Below are 19,981 nucleotides of genomic sequence, written 5' to 3' on the forward strand. Positions count from 1 at the left end.
TAGTGAATCTTACAATCCAGGCTATTATTCTTTTTGTTTCTAACTTTTCATTCTTTCTGTTGAAAGCCGGTTTCATTCAAATCCATGTTTTACAATTCATTGCCGTTTTTGGCCCCACAAAAATAATCTCCCTAAATTACAAAGTAAAATTGATCTCTTTTAGAGAAAAAGGCAAGCTGTAATGCAAAACTTTTATCTGTATCATTAATCTTTAATGGTTCTGATATAATTTCAGATTTCAACTATTTGGATTGACGACTCAAAACATTGGGAATGACATCTGAAAAGGGCGGGGTTTTCGTTTTTGGGGTTTTACGAGCAAGGGTGTGTCAGCCAAGAGAAAGGATATTTCAAAAATTGCACTGGCCTAATAGCCTGTTTGGCCAAGCTGGAGAAATTACCTTATTTTGAGAATTGCTTTTGAAAAAAGTACTTTTGGAGAGAATTAGTTTATGTTTGGCTAATCAGTCTGAAAAATACTTTTAAGAAATAATTTGTGTTTGACCAAACTTTTTAGAAAGTGTTTTTAAGTGTCAAATTACGAATAAGAATATGAATAAATTTACTTATAATTAATATTATAAGTAAATAAATAATATCAAAATTTTGTTATTACATGCAATAATTAAAAAAAAATTCATTTTATTTAAGTAAAATATGAAAATAAAATTAAAAAGTACTTAATTCTTTTAATATAAGTTAAATATATTAAAATTCCTTCAACAAATATAAAAGCATTCACCCCTAAAGACACTATATATTAGAAAGTTTCCTAAAAATAAGAAGAAATATTTATAAATTAATATCCTAAGTATTAGGTTTAAGGGTTATTTTGGTATATACTATATTTTGTTAAGGGTATTTTAGGTAAGAAGAAAAGCCAAAACTGCTTCTGCTTCTGCTTTTGGAAAGAAACTACTTTTTTCTGCTTCTCTGAAACTGCTTCTTCTTCTTCTTCTTCTTCTTCCCAAAAGCACTTTTTTTCCCAAATAAGCTTGGGCAAACACCTCAAATTAGAAAAAAAGTGCTTTTGAAAAAAAAGAAGCACTTTTTTGTCTAGAGAAGCTTGGACAAACAGGCTATAAGTCGCCTATCGTTTTAGCGAGTTGCCGTTTTGAAATTTTGCTTGTGAATAGAGGTCGGGTTGGTTCAAGTTTTCTAATCACCTAACCAAATCAATTGTATCGGGTTATTAAATCTAAAGACCAAACCAAATCAATAAAAGTCGGGTTTTTCAATCTCGATTTTTCTTGGGTTTTTCAGATTTTTTTCATGTTTTTCATAAAGTCTTCATAGCACAAAATATAGAATTTGTGCTCTAAATATTTCTTTAATCCTAGTAAGATAGGACCTCTGTTTTAAAAGGCAGAATTGGGACTCGCCCTGAGGTGGAACACTCGTAAAACGCCCATGGGCTTATGTGTGGGGCTTAGTTCTGTGAGACTTGCGCCTCGGCCGTCGGGGCTTACGCCCAACGCCCAGCGTTGTACTCGACTCGCCTAATAGAACTTTATGCAATTGTGTGTAACTAATCTTGTAAATCCTCAAATTTTCTTAATAAATCGTTGATTATTCAAAATTCTTTTTTCCTTAATCACAAATCATTAAGTTGAGAGTATTTTATGTGATAATTAAAATAAAAATTATTGCACGTTATCCACTAAGACTGCTATGATAGTAAATTTTAAATAAATCTTTCATTTAAAAGTATTTATTTATTAACTTAATTTTGTTACGTTTTATTATATAATAATCCATACTTTATTATTCATATAATTTATAAATATTTTAAATAGATTATTTGTCATAATTTTGTAATTTTTATAATTATTTTTTATTTATACTATCTTGAAATTCTTTAAATTAGTAAAATTTAAAGATCCGTGGAACTTACGCCCCATGTTTTAGGGCTTACGCCTCTCCTTGTTGGAGGTAAACCGCCTCGCCTCACGCCCCCGCCTTTTAAAACATTGGATAGAACTATATAAATGTTATGAATAGAATTCTATTTAGAGTGAATGTCTATCTTGTAGAGAGTTTCACTTTGTGGCTAAGTCATTTTTCCCCTAATAATAGAGGGATCTTACCCCATTGTATATCATCCCAAAATTCAATAAGAATTACTCTCTCTTTCTCTGCAATATTATTCTACTTTTATTGTTTTATTACACGTTATCAGCATGAGACTCTACCGTCTCAAGAAGCTCTTTGAGAAGATTAAGGTATAACTTTTCTTCTCTTTTTAATTATGACTGACATTATGAAAAGAAAGTTCGTTGCCCTTGAAATTTCGGGCAAGAACTATATGACATGAGTGTTGGATGTTGAAATCCATTTGGATGCAATGGGTCTCGGAGACGTCACTAAAGACAAAAATAAAGCATCTACCCAAGACTGTGCTAAGGCCTTGATTTTCTTGCGCCATCACCTTGATGAAAGGTTAAAAATAGAATATCTCACAGTCAAAGATCCACTTATTTTATGGAATGGCTTAAAGGAAAGATATGACAACTTAAAGTTCGTCACTCTTCCACAAGCACGATATGATTGGGCACATCTAAGGCTCCAAGACTTTAAATCTGTTTCTGAATATAATTCTGCGATGTTCAGAATTACTTCTAAATTGAAACTTTATGGAGATACTATCACTGATTATGATATGCTTGAAAAAACCTTTACAATCTTTCATGCCTCCAATATGGTCCTGCAACAGCAGTACAGAGAGAAAAGTTTCAAGAAGTACTCTGAGTTGATTTCTCTTCTCCTTGTGGCTGAACGAAACAACGAATTGCTCATGAGAAATCACGAAAATCGACCCACTGGGTCTACACCATTGCCTAAAGCGGATGAGGTGTATTCCCATTATGCTAAGCGTGGAAAAGGCCATGGCCCTATTCGTGGTCGTGGTCGTGGCCGTGGAAAAGGAAGAAATTTTCCTGGTGTTTGTGAGCACATGATTTTTGTTTACGCGACAATTACTCCAAAAGAAATCAAAAAATAAAACAAATGGTTTTGTTGTACAATTTTTGGAATTTACGTGGCATTTTTGGTAGTTATTTGTAGTTTTTTTTGTGATTGTTTAGTTTTGTCAAATAAAAATATTAAAAAATATATGTCGCGTGTAAGTTTAGGATATCGTTCTTCTATTAGGAATTAATCAAACCATAATTTGGTTTTAAGGGAAAATCACAAAAAAATATGCATCTTTTATTCTATTTGTTGTCATTAAGTGATTTTATTTTATTTAAATGGTTAATGTGTGTGATAATTGTTGTTTAAGTAGTAATCAATATTCATATAAGTTTTATTTTGATTTTACAACTTAGGTAGGAATTTTGTTTAAATTAGAAATCAAAAGAAGGAAAAGAAAAGAGTTTAAATTGGAGAAAATCCGGATTTGGGCTCAAATGTGAGACCAAAAATCAGGCCGAAATCATTTCATGACCCAGTCCGTTTTCATGATCTCTATAGCCTCACCAAACGACGTCGTTTAGGGACTATCAGATCTGGACCGTTGATCAAACATATCTAACGGTCCAGTTCAACTCCCATTTTAAACCAAACGACACTCAATTGGAGCCGTCCATCTTGTTCAATCCTACGGTCTCCGACACACCTCATTAGCCCGACCCATTCCCGTCAAAATCGACCTAGTCCCCTCTGAGACAAAACGACCCCGTTTCATATAGTTAAAGTGATTCAAACCGTTGATCTCATTAGATCTAACGGCTTGGATTCACTCACTCACCCCGTATATAAACCTGCCCCTCTCACCCCGCACCCTAAGCCAAACCCCCCTCCTCTCTTCGTCTCCCTCACCAAACCCAAACCTCTTAGAACCCTAGCGCCGCCCCCTTTCCCCTCACCGTAAACCCGGCGGCAACAATGCTAGTGACCCCCAGACTAACACCCCTAGTACACCTCGACCCCCTGAACACAGATCCACAAGCCATGGGTCTCGAATCTTCCCCCACCGTCTCGAATCTTTGTTTGAAGATTCGAGCCGGACCCCAACCCATGCCAAACCACCCCAAATCCATGCCAGGTACTGTCACACCTCCTTTTTACGCACCCGGGAGGGTACAAGGGAGTTTTTTCCAATTAAAGGACAATCGAAACGGGATTGGTTTAATTATTTCAGAGTCGCCACTTGGGATATTTAGGGTGTCCCAAGTCACCAATTTTAATCCCGAATCGAGGAAAAGAATGACTCTATATTATGGTATGCGTACCAGAAATCCGGATAAGGAATTCTGTTAACCCGGGAGAAGGTGTTAGGCATTCCCGAGTTCCGTGGTTCTAGCACGGTCGCTCAACTGTTATATTCGGCTTGATTATCTGATTTTATACAAGTGAGAACTTATGTGCCAATTTTATCTTTTAACCGCTTTTATCATTCACTGTTATTTTTATAGAACTTGCAACGTCGTGAAAACATATCTCGAACCACGTTACATCAATGCACCCGTGGTTGTTGACATATTTCGACTCGGTTGAGATTTGGATTTGGGTCACATAAATGTGCACCCGATTTAAGGAGAATAAATTATTAAGACGCGCCTAAAGCGACTAGCGTATTGTTATTTTAGGAAGAGGCCGTGAAGGTTCATTAAACGGCCAAATCCAAAGTCTAGTCAATTGTTATGTATTTTATTGAGGGCCCCGGCGATGTATGATTTATTTTGGCGAGGCTCGTCTCATTTTTATTTTTAAAGGATAGACCTATGGTGACTACATTTTTCTATTACGTTTGCCTCTACTAATGAAAGCAATGATCCTACTTAGTTACATGTTTGCAGGTTACTTATAGCGGGATTCGGAAATGCTTAAAAAATCAGGAACGAGGCTGCGTGCATAGCCAATTGAATAAATAATCACGGGCCCAACTCTAGCCCATGCACAATAGGCCAGACCTGGGCCACTGCTCGTTCGATGCGGGCCTGCCTGGGCTGTTTTTGGCCGGGGCTCGACCTTCATGAGGTTGAGGCCCTGAATGTGTGTTCTTGATCTTAAAACATGGTTTCAAGAGTTATATATAGCAATTCATTGGAAAGGAAAGAACTTATTTACAGTGTACGAATTTCATGCTTGACATACATTACAGGCTTATGCTACACCATTGAACTAAATATGAGATACAACCTACTGCCTTGGGCATACTCTCATCACCAACCTATATACACATTCTAGCATTCAACTACCATGCATTGACATTTATAGGCATGAAGACTACCTCTAGTACCCAGAACAAAAATGTAAAACTATTACACATTGCATGAATATTTAATGTGACAATCTATGTATAAGAGACATTCTTCAGGATCTTTCATTTGTATTCATGCTCATTTTTTCCAATTATATTTTGACAGTGCATTGGTTGTGTACCTGGTATAGAGAGGAAAGAAAGAAAGAGAGTAATCAGTTGAGTAGTATGCAACAAACACATCAGCAACAGATTCACAGCAACAACACAGCAACAAACAACCAGCCAATAATGGTGAAGCTCAGCAAGGAGTCGAGCAACAAATGAACAATCCCAGAAAAAGAACAGAGTAAGAAACAACAGCCCAGAATGTTGAATGTAACAGCAACAGAAATCCAATGACCACAAGAAAGCTTGGCAGACAACAGGAAAAGCAAAACCCCACAGAAAACCTGATCAAACTGGACTCTTGCACAGTTTCTTCTAGACAATACTCATTCACAATGTTCTGAAATTTATTTCTGTTTTTCCTTTTCAGTTTTTCTTACTCCCAAGATCTCTCCAGACTCAAAAAATAATCCCCCTGTTCTAATGGAAGGTCTCCTCTTTTATAGCCTAACCTTAACACTTTACAGTCTGTTTTATAACTCAAAATTGCCCCCTCCTCGTTGTTTTTCCACTCACTTCTTTTAAATAAACAAAACTCCCATCAAATCCCTGACAGCCCCTCTCTCTTTTTTTGTTAAAATGTACTAATCACTTGTTTATTTAACCAAAGTATGGGCAGTAGGAATATAATCTGACAGCACATGCTGTCCAATTATTTTAATCCCTTAAAGCTAACCATACACATGCTACCCACGGTCTAAACCAAATGGCATCGTGTTTTAAAATCAAAGTCTGAATCTGCCATTATAACTTTTCCCCTAGATGTTCTTTAATTCAATTTGAACAAAATCAATAGGCAATACAATTTAGTTCCTAATAGGACTCAAATACGATCACAGCAGAAATAAGCAATACGAATCAAGTTGTTACCATTAACGACTGAAACTAATTGACGACATATATCGACTCGACTATATTAATCGTAACACATAACAATCAATCATTCATATAAACAACACGTATAGAGTCCCGAATGACTTCAGACAAATTTGTTCAAACACTGGGAACCTAGATGAATTAAACTCTTTTGACGACTAATCTAATTGACGAACATGTATATCACAGAGTATAATCAGAGCACACATAGAAAATCAAACGACCAAATAAAAGGTCTTTGACAGAGACGGGAGAAATTAAGAAAACATCACACAATAACAAACAGGCACAACAAAGCATGCTAACCATTCAATCAAAACTAAAACAAAGAGAAAGAAAACTTACTGAAAGAGTTTAAACCAAACTGACCCCAATCTGACTCAACTTCGAACTATTGAGGCCGAACAAACTTTAATCAGGGTGTTCTCACATGAGAACACCTTGATTAAGGTCTATTAGACCTCAAACCCTTGTTAAGACCGGCCGGATTCCAAGGCTATTAGTGTTCTAGGTTTTGGATCTCCAGATCTGATTTTTAGGGAGTTGTGGGTAGATTCGGACCAAACCAAGCTTGGTTTGGTCACGAGGAAGGTCAGGGGAGTGTCTGGTATGAAGATGGGGAGGTTTGGTATAGATCGAGTTTTGTCTCGAATCTTCAAATCCAGATTCGAGACGATAGGAGGTGATTCGAGGTTCGTGGTTAGTGGATTCGTGTTCAGGGTGGTTGGATGCTTTAGGGGTGTGAAGGGGGTGGTCACCGGCGTTCGTGCCGCCGGCTTTAGGTGAAAAGGAAACTAGGGCGGCGTTAGGGTTTGGGGGTTTCAGGGTTCGGGGAAGGAGATGACTGAAGGGGGGTTCGGATAGGGGGCGTGGGGTGAAGGGTTGAGTTTATATATGGTCTAGGGCTTTAGATCCTGGCCGTCGGATCAAATGAGGTCTATGGCCAGGATCTATCCACTTAGGAAAGACGGTGTCGTTTGGGTTTTGGTAGTGGGTGAGGCCGGGTAAGGCTGGATCGGGTCAAAACTGGACGGGTTTAGGGGGAAAGCCGGGGTCCGTTGGATCAAGGGGTTGAACGGCTCAGATCAAACGCCTAAGACGACGTCATTTGGGGTTGAGTGAGTGGCTTGATCAAGACCGTTTGTTTGAATCCGATCAACGGCTCTAATAAGGATGCCGATACGGCGTCGTTTGAATCGACGTTTGGGCAGGCCGGATTTGGACTGGGTCTGAGTGCCGTTTTTGGGCTTTTTTTTTTGTTTCAATTTCTGGGCCAAAATCGATTTTAATCCCTCACTCTTTTTTTTTTCTTTTAAACAAAAATAAAATAATGAAATTAACATCAACAATAATGTAACATTCCCACACAATTATCACGAAAATATTTAAGTAAGTTAAATCACAACCTAGAACGAACGACGCACATATATTTATATTTTTGAATTTTCTTTTAACGACACATATATTTTTTGTATTTTTGTTTGATAATGACTAGATGCAAAATGGACAGACTCACAAACGACTAACAACACATGTCACGGAAAGATCGAAAAATTGTACAGCGAAGCCATTTGTCACTATTTTTATTTTCTTTTGGAGCGATTGTCCGTGAAGCAAAAATCACGTGCTTACAGGTACCCCCCCCTGACCTCCCTCGTGACCAAACCAAGCTTGGTTTTGTCCGAATCTAACCAGAAAACCCCGAGTCCCTAATCCGTCCTAAGAACCCTAGAAATCCAGAAACTAAGTTTTTGTCCTATTAAACAAGAAGGTTGGGGTTTAATAGACCTTAATCGAAGTGTTCTCAGTTGAGAACACTTCGATTAAAGTCCGTTCAACTCCCAAAAGAGGGTCGATTCAAAATTCGAGATAGGGTCAATTCTTTAAGGTATTTCTTTTTCTTTTCCTTGTCAGTTCATGTTGTTTGTTATGATTAAATGTTTGTTCATGTGTCCAAATGTTTAGTTGATTTATTTTGTATTTTTGTGTCGACTATTCTGTCCATCTTGCCTGGACCTTTTATTTGGTCGAGTTTTTCTCTATTAACTGATTGAGTGTATGTGTGTAAACTATATAATCGATTGAAAATAAATTTGGTCGATTAATTAGTTTCAGGTTTAACTTTGTTCTGACAGTACGAGTTGCACCCCCTGTTAATACTGTTCAATTCTGATTCATTGGGTATTGATTGAATGTGTTGTATTTCGCGTAGTCGATTCGATACATGTCGTCAATTAGTTTCAGTTTGGAATGGTATTAATCTGACTCATACTGTTGATTTGTTTACTGAGGCTTTTGAGAATTGATTGCACTGTGTTTAGCCTGTTTAGTTGAATCAAAATCACTTAAGGATTGGTTATAGCTATTAGTTTTGGTATAGATTTCAGAGTTCAATTCGAATTGATATAGAATTGTTGTCCCTATTAATCTACTTTTGTGGACAGCATGTGCATTGGAGCCTTTAATGGATTAAAATTAACTTGACAGCATGTGCTGTCAGGGCATATTCATGCTGCCCATACTTTGTTTAGTTTAATAAAAGGAAAACCACTTTTAATATTAAAGAGAAGGGCTATCAGGGGGAATCTCATGGGAGGGATACTTTTCTTTAGTTGGTGAGTGGAAAAAACAGAAAAGAGAACATGGGGGGAGTTCAGTTTTAAAATGGGATACGAACAGGCTGGAAAGGGGGGGATTCCTGGCTATAAAAAACAGAAAGTTTCCATTGATAAAGGGCAAACAAAAAGATCAAAAAGAAAGAAAGAGGACACCCCTGAAAACTAAGAAATTTCAGCCATCAAAACTCCCTCTAAACAGCTCTTTCTCTCCGATTTCTAGATTGAAGTTTGATATTAAAAAATCCAAAACAAAAACATTAGAAGACAAAAAAAAATAGATTTGGGTCTGTTTGAGTTGATTTTCTGGTCAAGTTTACCTTGGTGAAGTTTCCAAAACATTTAAGTTCACTTTTGAAAGCACTTGGGTGATTTTCGAGTCTTTGTGCTGTTTATCCGAGTTATTTGTTTCGTTTGCCATTGTTGGTTGGTTTTTCTGTCGAAATTTTCTGGTTGTTTGGGTTAGAAACATTCCTATATTGGTTGGTTGTTGCTGCGGTGTTTGTTGTTTGCTGCTGCCATTCTGTTGCTGCTGCCATCATTTTGCTGCTGTTGATTTTTCTGCTTTCTTCTTCTTGTTGTTGTGTTTCAACATCCAGGTACATACCTCGAATCACCTTGATATAACTTGAATTGAAGTTGAAACAGGATTATGCAGCGAATCTGTACATGTGGATGTTATTTATCGCCTTCAATTTCATAGATGTCAAACGAAGTAGATTCATCTAATATTAGTTCTGTTTTTTTATATTTTTGTATGAATACTGGAAACATGACTGTATAATTGAAACTGTTAGGTGTGTAGATTTTTGTGACAAAAATTTAAATTATGTAGATAGTTTATAAAGGTCATATCCCGTAGTTGTTGATTTGAAAAATAAACCTGTTTAAATGTTGACGTTGACTAGTAGGATATTAAGCGAGTAATTTCACAGAATCGTTAAGTCTGCCGTATTTGAAGTTTGATTCGATGTAGTAAGGCTTAAAGTTATGAACTTAATAGGCATGGCTTGGTTTCAAACCAGGTTTGTCAGAGTTCTTTCAAAGGCAATAGATTTTCAAAGTGTCGATTAAGTTTAACAACTTTCGAATATGTTGGTAGTCAAGTTTGGCCCATTTTCAAATAATAAAAATTAGTTCCAATGGTTCAATTTGTCTAATAATGTGAGGTTTAAATTAGTTAAAGAATAAAAGGTTTGTTTTGACGATAGCGCTTGTCAATTCTATATCTTATTTATAATTTCATTTTTTTTTAGTAATGTTCAATTATAGAATAAGGCATGAAACAATTTTCTTTGAGTAAATTCGATTGCGATTTTGCGTTTAGCATTTTTGTAACCCAATAATTGATAAAAGGCTCAAACTTGCCAAGCTCGTAATTTAATTAGCGTATATTTTTCTTTCTTTCATTTTGGAGACAAACATAATAGAAAAATGTAGTCGCTGTAGGTTTATCCTTTCAAAAATGAGACGAGCCTCGCCAAATAAAAATGCAAATTGCGGGGCCCTCAATAATTGATCATAATAAATACTTAGAATTTGGGATGGACTGTTTAGTGAATTTCACTGCCTTCCCCAAAGATAATAACGCGTTAGATTCTTTAGGCGCGACTTAATTAAATTACATTCTTAAAATCGGGTGCGCATTTATGTGACCCAAATTCAAATCTCAACGGAGTCGAAATGTGTTAACAACCACGGGTGCATTGATTGTGACGTGGTTCGAGATGCATTTTTACGACGTTGCAATTCTATAAAAATAATAATAATAAAAGCGGTTTTAAACTTAAATAAATAAAAAAAGAACATACGTTATAACATGTATTAAAACCAGATATTTAAGCCATTATAGCAATTTAAGTGACCGTGCTAGAACCACGGGATTCGGGGGTGCCTAACACCTTCCCTTGGGTCAACAGAATTCCTTACTTAGAATTTCTGGTTCGCAAACTTCATTTGGAAAATCGAATATTTTCCTCGATTTGGGATTCAAGATTAACCGGTGACTTGGGACACCAAAAGCCAAACCTTTCCCAAGTGGCGACTCTGAATTAAATAAATAATCCCATTTCGAATATTGTCACTTAAATTGGAAAAACTCCCTCGCGCCTTTATCCTTCGGGGCGGGCGCGCAAAAAGGAGGTGTGACAGCTCTGGCGACTCTGCTGGGGACTGAACCCAGAACCACTAGTTTAGGGTTCAAGAATTCGAGCTTAGAATAATTGTTATAATTGGTTTTATTTATTATCTGATTTTATTGCATGTTTGAGCCTAATGTGCTAAATGTTGCTTTTACCGCTTTAATATTATCTGAACTGTATATAAACTGTGCCGAAACCCTTCTCTTCTTACCTCCGGGGAGAAGCTCGCTGGTTGAGACTCTCTATTCTATTAGTGTCAATACCTGAAATAAGAAAGAGGCCGAACAAGTTACAAAGCCGGACGATCTCGCGGGTCCCCAGTACGTAGCCCCCTCCTCGACTCGAGTTATCCGCTCGGGTACACAGTCTAGAACATATACCCAGGTTATAAACCTAGTATAACAAAACCTCATGCAGGATCCCTAGTAGGAACGCTTATTTGCATCATGTTGCATTTGACATAGGGGACTCAACACAAGGGTTGGATCCATCTAGGACAGGCAACCGGAAATGAAAAGACCATCCTGCTGCATCCCGTTTGTTTTGCGCATTTATTTGCTTCAGTTCTGCATGCTGACCGGTTTCTAAAAAAAAAATTAAAAAAAGAAGAAGAAAATAGCAGCGTAGGGAGATAATTACTTATTTTTTGGAAAAATAAAACCAATGTCCAAGTAGTATCAAAACCTCGCCGGAATTTTCTAAAAAAAAAAGAAAAAAAATGAAAACAAAATTTATCTTTTAGTTTGATTTATATATAAAAAAAACATATAAAAAAAATTTCTTTTAATCACTTTCAAAATCCAAAAAAAAAAAATTTATTTAAAAGTAAAAAAAAAGGGGGAAAATTCAAAATTCAAAAAAATATATTGTTTCATTTGTAGTCTCTTTAAAAGATTTTCGAAATTTCAAAAAAAAAAGAGTGAAAAGAAGTTTAAAATTCAAAATATTTCCTTAGTCTTCGTCTCTTTTCAAAAAAAAAACAAATAATAAAAAAAATATATATAAAAATCCAGAAAATAGTTTTCCTCCTTTTCTTTAAAAGATTTTATTCAAAAAAAAGGATTTAGTTTGTTTCCCCTATTTCTGATCAGCCCGAACTACGCCGGTTTGATTCTCACAGGGTGCGAGATACGTAGGCAACTCTCATCGGGTCCAACCTCCCCTTTTCAAAATAGCCAAAATGTTAGAATTTTAATTCCGTCATGAATGAGTCGGGTAATGCCGTTTTGTCAAGGATAGCCGAATGTTCCCGAAAGGGACGCCGAAAGGCTGACTTTGCACAAACGGCCATTATTGGTCATTTTTATTTTTCTGACCAAATTGCCCAACGGCCTTAGGATCCTCGTCCCCGAGGCTCTGTGAGGCCGTGTTCCCCATGTTGGTTCATTACTAAAAAAAGAGTCATAAATAAATCAAGTGATTGTTTTTGTCAAAAATAGCCAAATGTTCCCGAAAGGGACGGCGGAAGGCTGATTTTGCATAAACGGCCACTTTCGGTCATCTTTTATTGTTTTTGATCGGTTGACCCTCATAGTCTTAAAATCTTCATCCCCGAAGTGCTGAAAGCCCGTATTCGAAAATCGGATCTTCTTTTTAAAAATATAGTCAAAATATTTTTTGAGTCAATTCATTTTTGCTTAAAGTCACCTTAATAAATGTGCAGGATGAGCACAATGCAAAATGAACACTTTTCGATAATGACTAAAATCCCTGTCAAGTTACGGTTATGGTGGAATGATCTAGGTGCTGAAGGGCAAGATGAGGTCAAGAAATATCTGAAAGGTCTCACGGGTTTATTGGAAATCCAGCCTCGGGGAGATATCATAAGAGCTTTGGTCACCTACTGGGACCCAGCGCACAATGTTTTCCACTTCTCCTATTTTGAACTCACCCCGACTCTGGAGGAAATGACTGGGTACATCGGAAATGCTGAACTTCCATTAAGGCAAAAATACCTGGTTGCCCCAAGAGCTGTCACGGTGCATCGATTTCTAGACTCACTAAAAATACCCAGGACGGTCCATAACCCAGATTTGGCCGCCGGTTTTTGTAATCCATGCTTCATATACGACAGGTATGGTCATGTAGGAGGATTCAATAATCCGATTAACAAGTTATGCAGCAAAGGTAGTCGTCAGAAGTGGGATGAGCACAGACGGGTGGCTTTCATGATAACATTTTTGGGCCTTCTGGTATTTCCAAGGATGGACGGAAATATTGATCTGAAAATATCCGGGGTCGTCAGTACTTTGCTCACTCAGAATGATAGTACTCTCGCGCCTATGGTGGTATCTGATATCTTTCGAGCTCTCACAGCCTGCAAAGCCGGGGGAATTTCTTCGAAGGGTGTAACTTGCTGCTACAAATATGGATGACTGAACATCTCTGCCATCGTTCCGAACTTTTGAGCCATAGTTCCTCGAAGAAAACTTGTATAGAAGATTTTTACACGAGAACCAAAGAGATCAGTCTGCCCAACAGAGTTATGGCATGGACTTCATTCTTTCAGACTCTCACTGCCAGCCAAATACAGTGGACACTGGGATGGTTGCATGTTGATGAGGTCATGTATATGCCAGCAACTAGAACTCACTTTCTACTGATGGGACTTAAGAGTATTCAACCTTACGCGCCCTGCCGAGTCTTGAGACAACTCGGGAGATGCCAGATAGTGCCACACGAGGAAGATCTTAGTGCTAAAACAATTGAGATTAGCCCTGACGGACAATTTCCTGAAGCAAAAATCCGCCAGATCTGGAATGAATATCAATATTTGAAAGCGGATACTTGTGTGCAAGATCGGGCCAAAAGTGAAATGGCGCCAGGTTACCTTGCGTGGTATAGAAGAGAACTTGAACACGAAAGGTCAGCTAAAAGACCCCACATCCTGAATTTCGCCGAGTCGTCGCAAAAGCAGTGGGATTGGTTAGCAAAAGAAAGAGGCTATCGTGCCGAAATCAGCAAATTGAAGCAACAAGTTGAAGGTCTAAAATATGAGCACAACGTGCAAGTTGCTACTGATCTGGGAGAAAAGAACAGGTTGACTCAGGAAAATGAGATGCTCAAGGCCCAGATCAAACAGATGAGGATAGACGCTGATAACCAGCAAAGGAGCCGGTCGGATGAACGATTGATAAAAGGTTTAAGGATGGAAATTGGGGAGTGCCGGAGTGAGTCAGAGGAATGCTATATGAAACTCACATATTTCAATCGGGAGAAGGCACAAGCACCGCTGAAATGCTATATGTGGGGCCAAATGCCAAGCTTCGGAATTGGGAGGCCACGCCGTTCCCAACTAGGGAGGAGTCCGGGTAGACCTGTCCTGCCACCTTTCCTGCATCACGAGTTATCCTAGGATGTAACTCGGATGTTTTTCTTTAGTTTCTTGTTTTGAATTCCTGAATTATAAACCTTGTTATCTTACCAATTCCAAGGAATAAAATCAGTATTTCCTCCTTTTTCTTTTATTCTGATTTTTGCTATTTTTTCCTTTTGGTTATAATAATGCGGCTTTAAATAATATGACATGCTTGCAGACTTCACGCCCAGATCACAACGAGCTGTTTAATTGTGAAATAATAAACAAAGAACCGGAATATGACGAAGAAAAGGCTTTTAGGGAAATAAATCGAGAATTGGAACACTTTGAGAATAAACCTAAGCCGAATCTGAATGACACTGAACCAGTTAATTTGGGAACTCCTGAAGAAATCCGAGAGACCAAAATAAGCATTCACGCGGACGAGAAAACACGAGACGCGATAATTCAACTCCTTTTTGAATTTAAAGATGTGTTCGCTTGGTCATACGATGACATGCCAGGATTAGGTGTTGATCTAGTGGTGCATAAATTGCCAATTCACCCTGATTGTCCTCCAGTTCAACAAAAGCAGAGAAAGTTCAAAACTGATGTCAGTGATAAAATTAAAGAGAAATCACCAAGCAGTTGAAAACAGGAGTAATTCGGGTAGTCCAGTACACCACTTGGTTGGCGAATGTAGTTCCAGTGCCGAAAAAAGATGGGAAGACTCGGGTATGTATGGATTATTGAGATTTGAACAGGGCGAGCCCCAAAGACAATTTCCCATTGCCCAACATCCACATCCTTGTTGATAATTGTGCCAAACATGAGATACAGTCCTTCGTAGATTGTTACGCTGGATATCATCAGGTGTTGATGGATGAAGAAGACGCCGAGAAAACTGCCTTCACTACACCTTGGGGTACTTACTGTTAAAGAATGCTGGGGCAACTAACATGAGAGCCATGACTGCCATTTTTCATGACATGATACATCAAGAGATAGAGGTGTATGTGGACGACGTGATAGTCAAGTCCAGGACTCAGGACGATCATGTCCAAGACTTGAGGAAATTATTTGAGAGACTGAGAAAGTACGACTTGAAGTTGAACCCGGCTAAATGCGCCTTCGGAGTACCATCGGGCAAGCTTTTGGGTTCATAGTGAGCAGGAGAGGTATCAAGTTAGATCCAACAAAGATTAAATCTATCCGAGATCTACCTCCTCCAAGAACGAAGAAAGACGTAATGAGTATATTGGGCAGGTTAAACTATATCAGTCGATTCATTTCCCAGCTGACTAGCACATGTGAGCCCATATTCAAGTTATTGAGGAAGGATGCAGCGATCAAATGGACGGTTGAGTGTCAAGAAGCTTTTGACAAGATCAAAGAATATCTTTCAAATCCTCCAGTTTTGGTCCCGCCAGAGCCAGAGAGACCCCTGTTCTTGTATCTAACAGTCTTGGAAAATTCTTTCGGTTGCGTCCTCGGGCAACATGACATAACCGGAAAGAAAGACCAGGCGATCTATTACTTGAGCAAGAAATTCACCAGCTATGAGGCCAAGTACACTTTGTTGGAAAGAACGTGTTGTGCTTTGACATGGGTGGCTCAAAAATTGAGACATTATCTCCAAGCTCATACTACTTACCTCATAAGCAGGTTGGATCCTTTGAAATACATATTTCAGAAACCAATGCCTACTGGCAGACTGGCCAAGTGGCAAATCTTGCTCACGGAATTTGACATAGTCTATGTCACTCGCACAACAATAAAAGCCCAGGCGTTAGCAGATCATTTGGCCAAAAATACGATTGATGAGGAATACCAACCATTGAGTACTTATTTTCCAGATGAAGAAATAAACACCATAGAAGTAGTCTCGGAAAACACTCATGTTTGGAAGATGTTCTTTGATGGGGCCGTAAACGCCAAAGGTGTAGGAATTGGGGCAATCTTGATCTCACCCTCTGGTCAGCACTATCCTACTACAGCTAGGCTGCGCTTCTTTTGCACGAACAATACAGCTGAATATGAAGCCTGCATCATGGGCATGCATATGGCGATCGATCAGGATGTTGAAGATTTATTGATAATGGGGGATTCTGACCTGATTATCCGGCAAGCCCAAGGTGAATGGGAAACTCGGGATGTCAAGCTCTTTCCTTACCGACAACACGTGGAGGATCTAGGCAAGCGGTTCAAATCAATAGAGTTCAGGTATATCCCGCGGTGTCACAATGAACTAGCGGATGCACTTGCCACCTTAGCGTCAATGTTACCCTACCCAGGCAATGCCCATTTCGATCCTTTGGAAATCCAAATCAAGGAAAGACACGGTTACTGTAATGTAATCGAGACAGGATCGTGTACCCAGCCATGGTACCATGATATCAAGAGGTTCTTGAAGACACAAGAATACCCCGAACATGCTACTGGATATCAAAAGAGGACTATTAGGCGGCATGCAGGTGGTTTCTTTTTGAGCGGCGAGGTATTGTATAAAAGAACCCCGGACCTCAACTTGTTAAGATGTGTTGATGTTGAGGAGGCAGGAAGAATCATGTATGAGGTACACGCAGGAGTATTCGGGCCCCACATCAATGGGTATGTTTTAGCAAAGAAAATCCTTCGAGTGGGTTATTACTGGATGACCATGGAAAAGGACTGTTTTAGCTTCGTTCGAAAGTGTCATCAGTGTCAGGTGCACGGTGATTTGATTCACGCACCTCCCACAGAACTGCATCCCATGTCTGCACCTTGGCCATTTGTTGCTTGGGGCATGGACGTCATTGGTCCGATCGAGGCAAAGGCCTCAAATGGGCACAGGTTCATATTGGTCGCTATCGACTACTTCACAAAATGGGTAGAGGCTGTCACTCTTAAATCAGTCACTAAGAAGGCTGTGGTGGATTTTGTACATTCAAATCTTATCTGTCGTTTCGGTATTCCTGCAACTATCATCACAGATAATGCGGCAAACCTGAATAGTCATTTGATGGGGGATGTTTGCGAACAGTTCAAAATAACGCATAGGAACTCCACTCCTTATCGGCCCAAGGCCAATGGCGCTGTTGAAGTAGCGAACAAGAACATCAAGAAGATTTTGAGGAAGACGATCTAGAGTTCCCGACAATGGCATGAACAGTTACCCTTTGCATTGCTGGGATATCGCACTACAGTACGCACATCAGTAGGGGCAACCCCTTACTTGTTGGTTTATGGGACCGAGGCTGTGATACCAGCAGAGGTGGAAATTCCTTCGCTCCGAACCATTGTCGAAGTAGGAATTGAAGATAGCGAGTGGGTTAAGACTCGATTGGAGCAGTTGACTTTGATTGACGAGAAACGAATGGCTGCGGTTTGTCACGAGCAGTTGTACCAACAAAGAATGGCCCGTGCTTACAACAAGAAAGTACGACCCAGGAATTTTGAAGTGGGTCAAATGGTATTAAGGCGCACTCTGCCACATTACCAGTAAGCGAAAGGAAAATTTGCTCCTAATTGGAAAGGCCCATACATCATCAGGAAGATATTGCTGAGGAGCATTGTATCTGGGTGATATTGAAGGAAATGATCCTGAAACGGCAGTGAATGCGGATGCCGTCAAAAAGGTATTATGTCTGAGTTTTACTTCAGTGGTCTTGGCACATTTGAGATGATGAAGGTTTTATTCCCACTACCCAAACACTATCAACTCTCTCTACAAGCCCTTTGAGCCGGTTACATTTCTTTGGCTACCTTACATAAAAAAAAAAATTGGGGCCTGAACTACGTTTGACTTGATTCCGAAAGGATACGTAGGCAGCCTCTCTCTGGGGTTCAGTCACACCAAAAAAATCCAATTTACCCTGAAATTGAAACTAGGGTACACCAAATGGTTCAGAAGTTGTAATTTCATCCACAATTCTTTTGCCAAGTACAAGTCCTTCGGATCAATTGCCAAGGGCAGGGGAAGCCAAGAGATATCATGATTGGAGGCCGGTACATTCAAAATTGAGAGAAATAAAACGAGAGAGTCTTGCTAGTGAAAACCTTCGGGCACCGTGAGGCGACGGGAGTAGAAAAATCGAAAATGAGAGAGCTTGTTTAGTAAAAACTCGCAAAGAGTGCTATCAAGCGACAACAAGGAGAGAAATGAGAGAGGTCGACTAGCGAAAACCCGCAAAGGGCGCTGTCGGCCGAAAAGATGATTCCACGTCAGAAAGTTTTGGCAAGGTTCCACTGGTTTGGAAACATAGATCCGTTTTGGTTCATGAGGAAATGGAAGTTCATGAAGGTCGGACATCCAGTCCAAAAAGCATGTCATGTCAATTTAAAGTCAGCATGTTTTCCTCAGATAAGTTTTTCTTGTCCCGAAAGGGACACTTCTCTTTTAAAATTCGTCTTCTCCGCTCTTTGTTTACCCTTTCCTTAAATCCTTTTCGTTTTAACTCTAAATTCCGGATGTGTTGGAAAGAAAAGGTGGCAGGACCGGTTTCACGGAGCTCCGTTTAGTAAGAAGCGAAGAAAATACCCCGCTTCAGCGGTACGTCAGTTCAGTCCCGATTGATCATGATGTTGATTGCTTTCGAAGTAAAGCCACACACACCCACACACACAAAAAAAAACCGGCAAATCCCCACATGGTCTCCCTTTGTACAAATCCCCACAGGGTCTCCCTTTGTAAAAATTCCCACAGAGTCTCCCCTTGTAAAAATCCCCCAAAGAGTCTGCCCCAGCTAATCCCCAACGAGTCTGCCTTGTACAAATCCCCACAGAGTCTGCCTTGTAAAAAAAAAAAAATCCCCAACGAGTCTGCCCCAATAAAAATCCCCATTAAGTCCGGATGGAATGGAAGAACCAAAGCCTTACACAGGCAAATCATCACAAAATCTGGAAATGCGAGTCTGAGCAGTTTAAAAGGGTTTCTCCTGTGAATCCAATCAATGGCAGAGTTTCTCAACAGGAATAAGGACGGGACAAAGCAATTGGAACAATCAAGGCCACCGAACCAACCACCATTTTCAAACTGACAATTGTTCTTTGTTTGGAAAATTGAAACAGGTGTGATCCAAAGCAACCGTGCAAGAAGCAGGTGCCGCCCAAAAAGAAAAGAAATACGTGAATGCAAGAAACAGCTTTGCAATAGGGATTCAACCCAAAAGGGGAGTTTCCTCAAATTCTCTCCTGCATTTCATTAAAAAAAATAATAATAAAAAATAAATAATAAAAAAACGAAAAGGAAGTGAGGAGAAAATTCAAAAAAAGTGGGTTAGTTAGAATCCCCAACATTTGCTTTTAGCCGACATTAGGGCTCCAATCCCTGAGTTGAGCATTTTTCCTTTAGCCAACATTAGGGCTCCAATCCCTGAGTTGAGCGAATTTCCCTTAAGCCAACATTAGGGCTCCAATCCCTGAGTTGAGCAATTTTCTGTAAGCCACCATTAGGGCTCTAATCCCTGAGTTGAGCAATTTTCTGTAAGCCAGCATTAGGGATCCAATCCCTGAGTTGAGCAACTTTCCTTTAGCCAGCATTAGGGCTCCAATCCCTGAGTTAAACGTTTTTTCTTTAGCCAGCATTAGGGCTCCAATCCCTGAGTTGAGCGTTTTCCCTTTAGCCGACATTAGGGCTCCAATCCCTGAGTTGAGCATTTTTCCTTTAGCCAGCATTAGGGCTCCAATCCCTGAGCAGAGC

At 39.2% G+C, this 19,981-nt stretch overlaps 1 protein-coding gene across 1 annotated transcript in view; it reads left to right on the top strand.

Moving 5' to 3' along the window:
• The first annotated feature begins 2,344 nt into the window (after nt 1-2,344).
• LOC138877021 (uncharacterized) overlaps nt 2,345-19,981 on the top strand; it is a 34,470-nt gene continuing 16,833 nt past the window's right edge. Inside the window, exon 1 of the mRNA XM_070156407.1 lies at nt 2,345-2,945. Within this exon, the coding sequence (XP_070012508.1) occupies nt 2,345-2,945 (601 nt within the window). The remainder of the gene's footprint in view (nt 2,946-19,981) is intronic.

Source organism: Nicotiana sylvestris, chromosome 1 (genome assembly GCF_000393655.2).
Source record: "Nicotiana sylvestris chromosome 1, ASM39365v2, whole genome shotgun sequence".
NCBI lineage: Eukaryota > Viridiplantae > Streptophyta > Magnoliopsida > Solanales > Solanaceae > Nicotiana > Nicotiana sylvestris.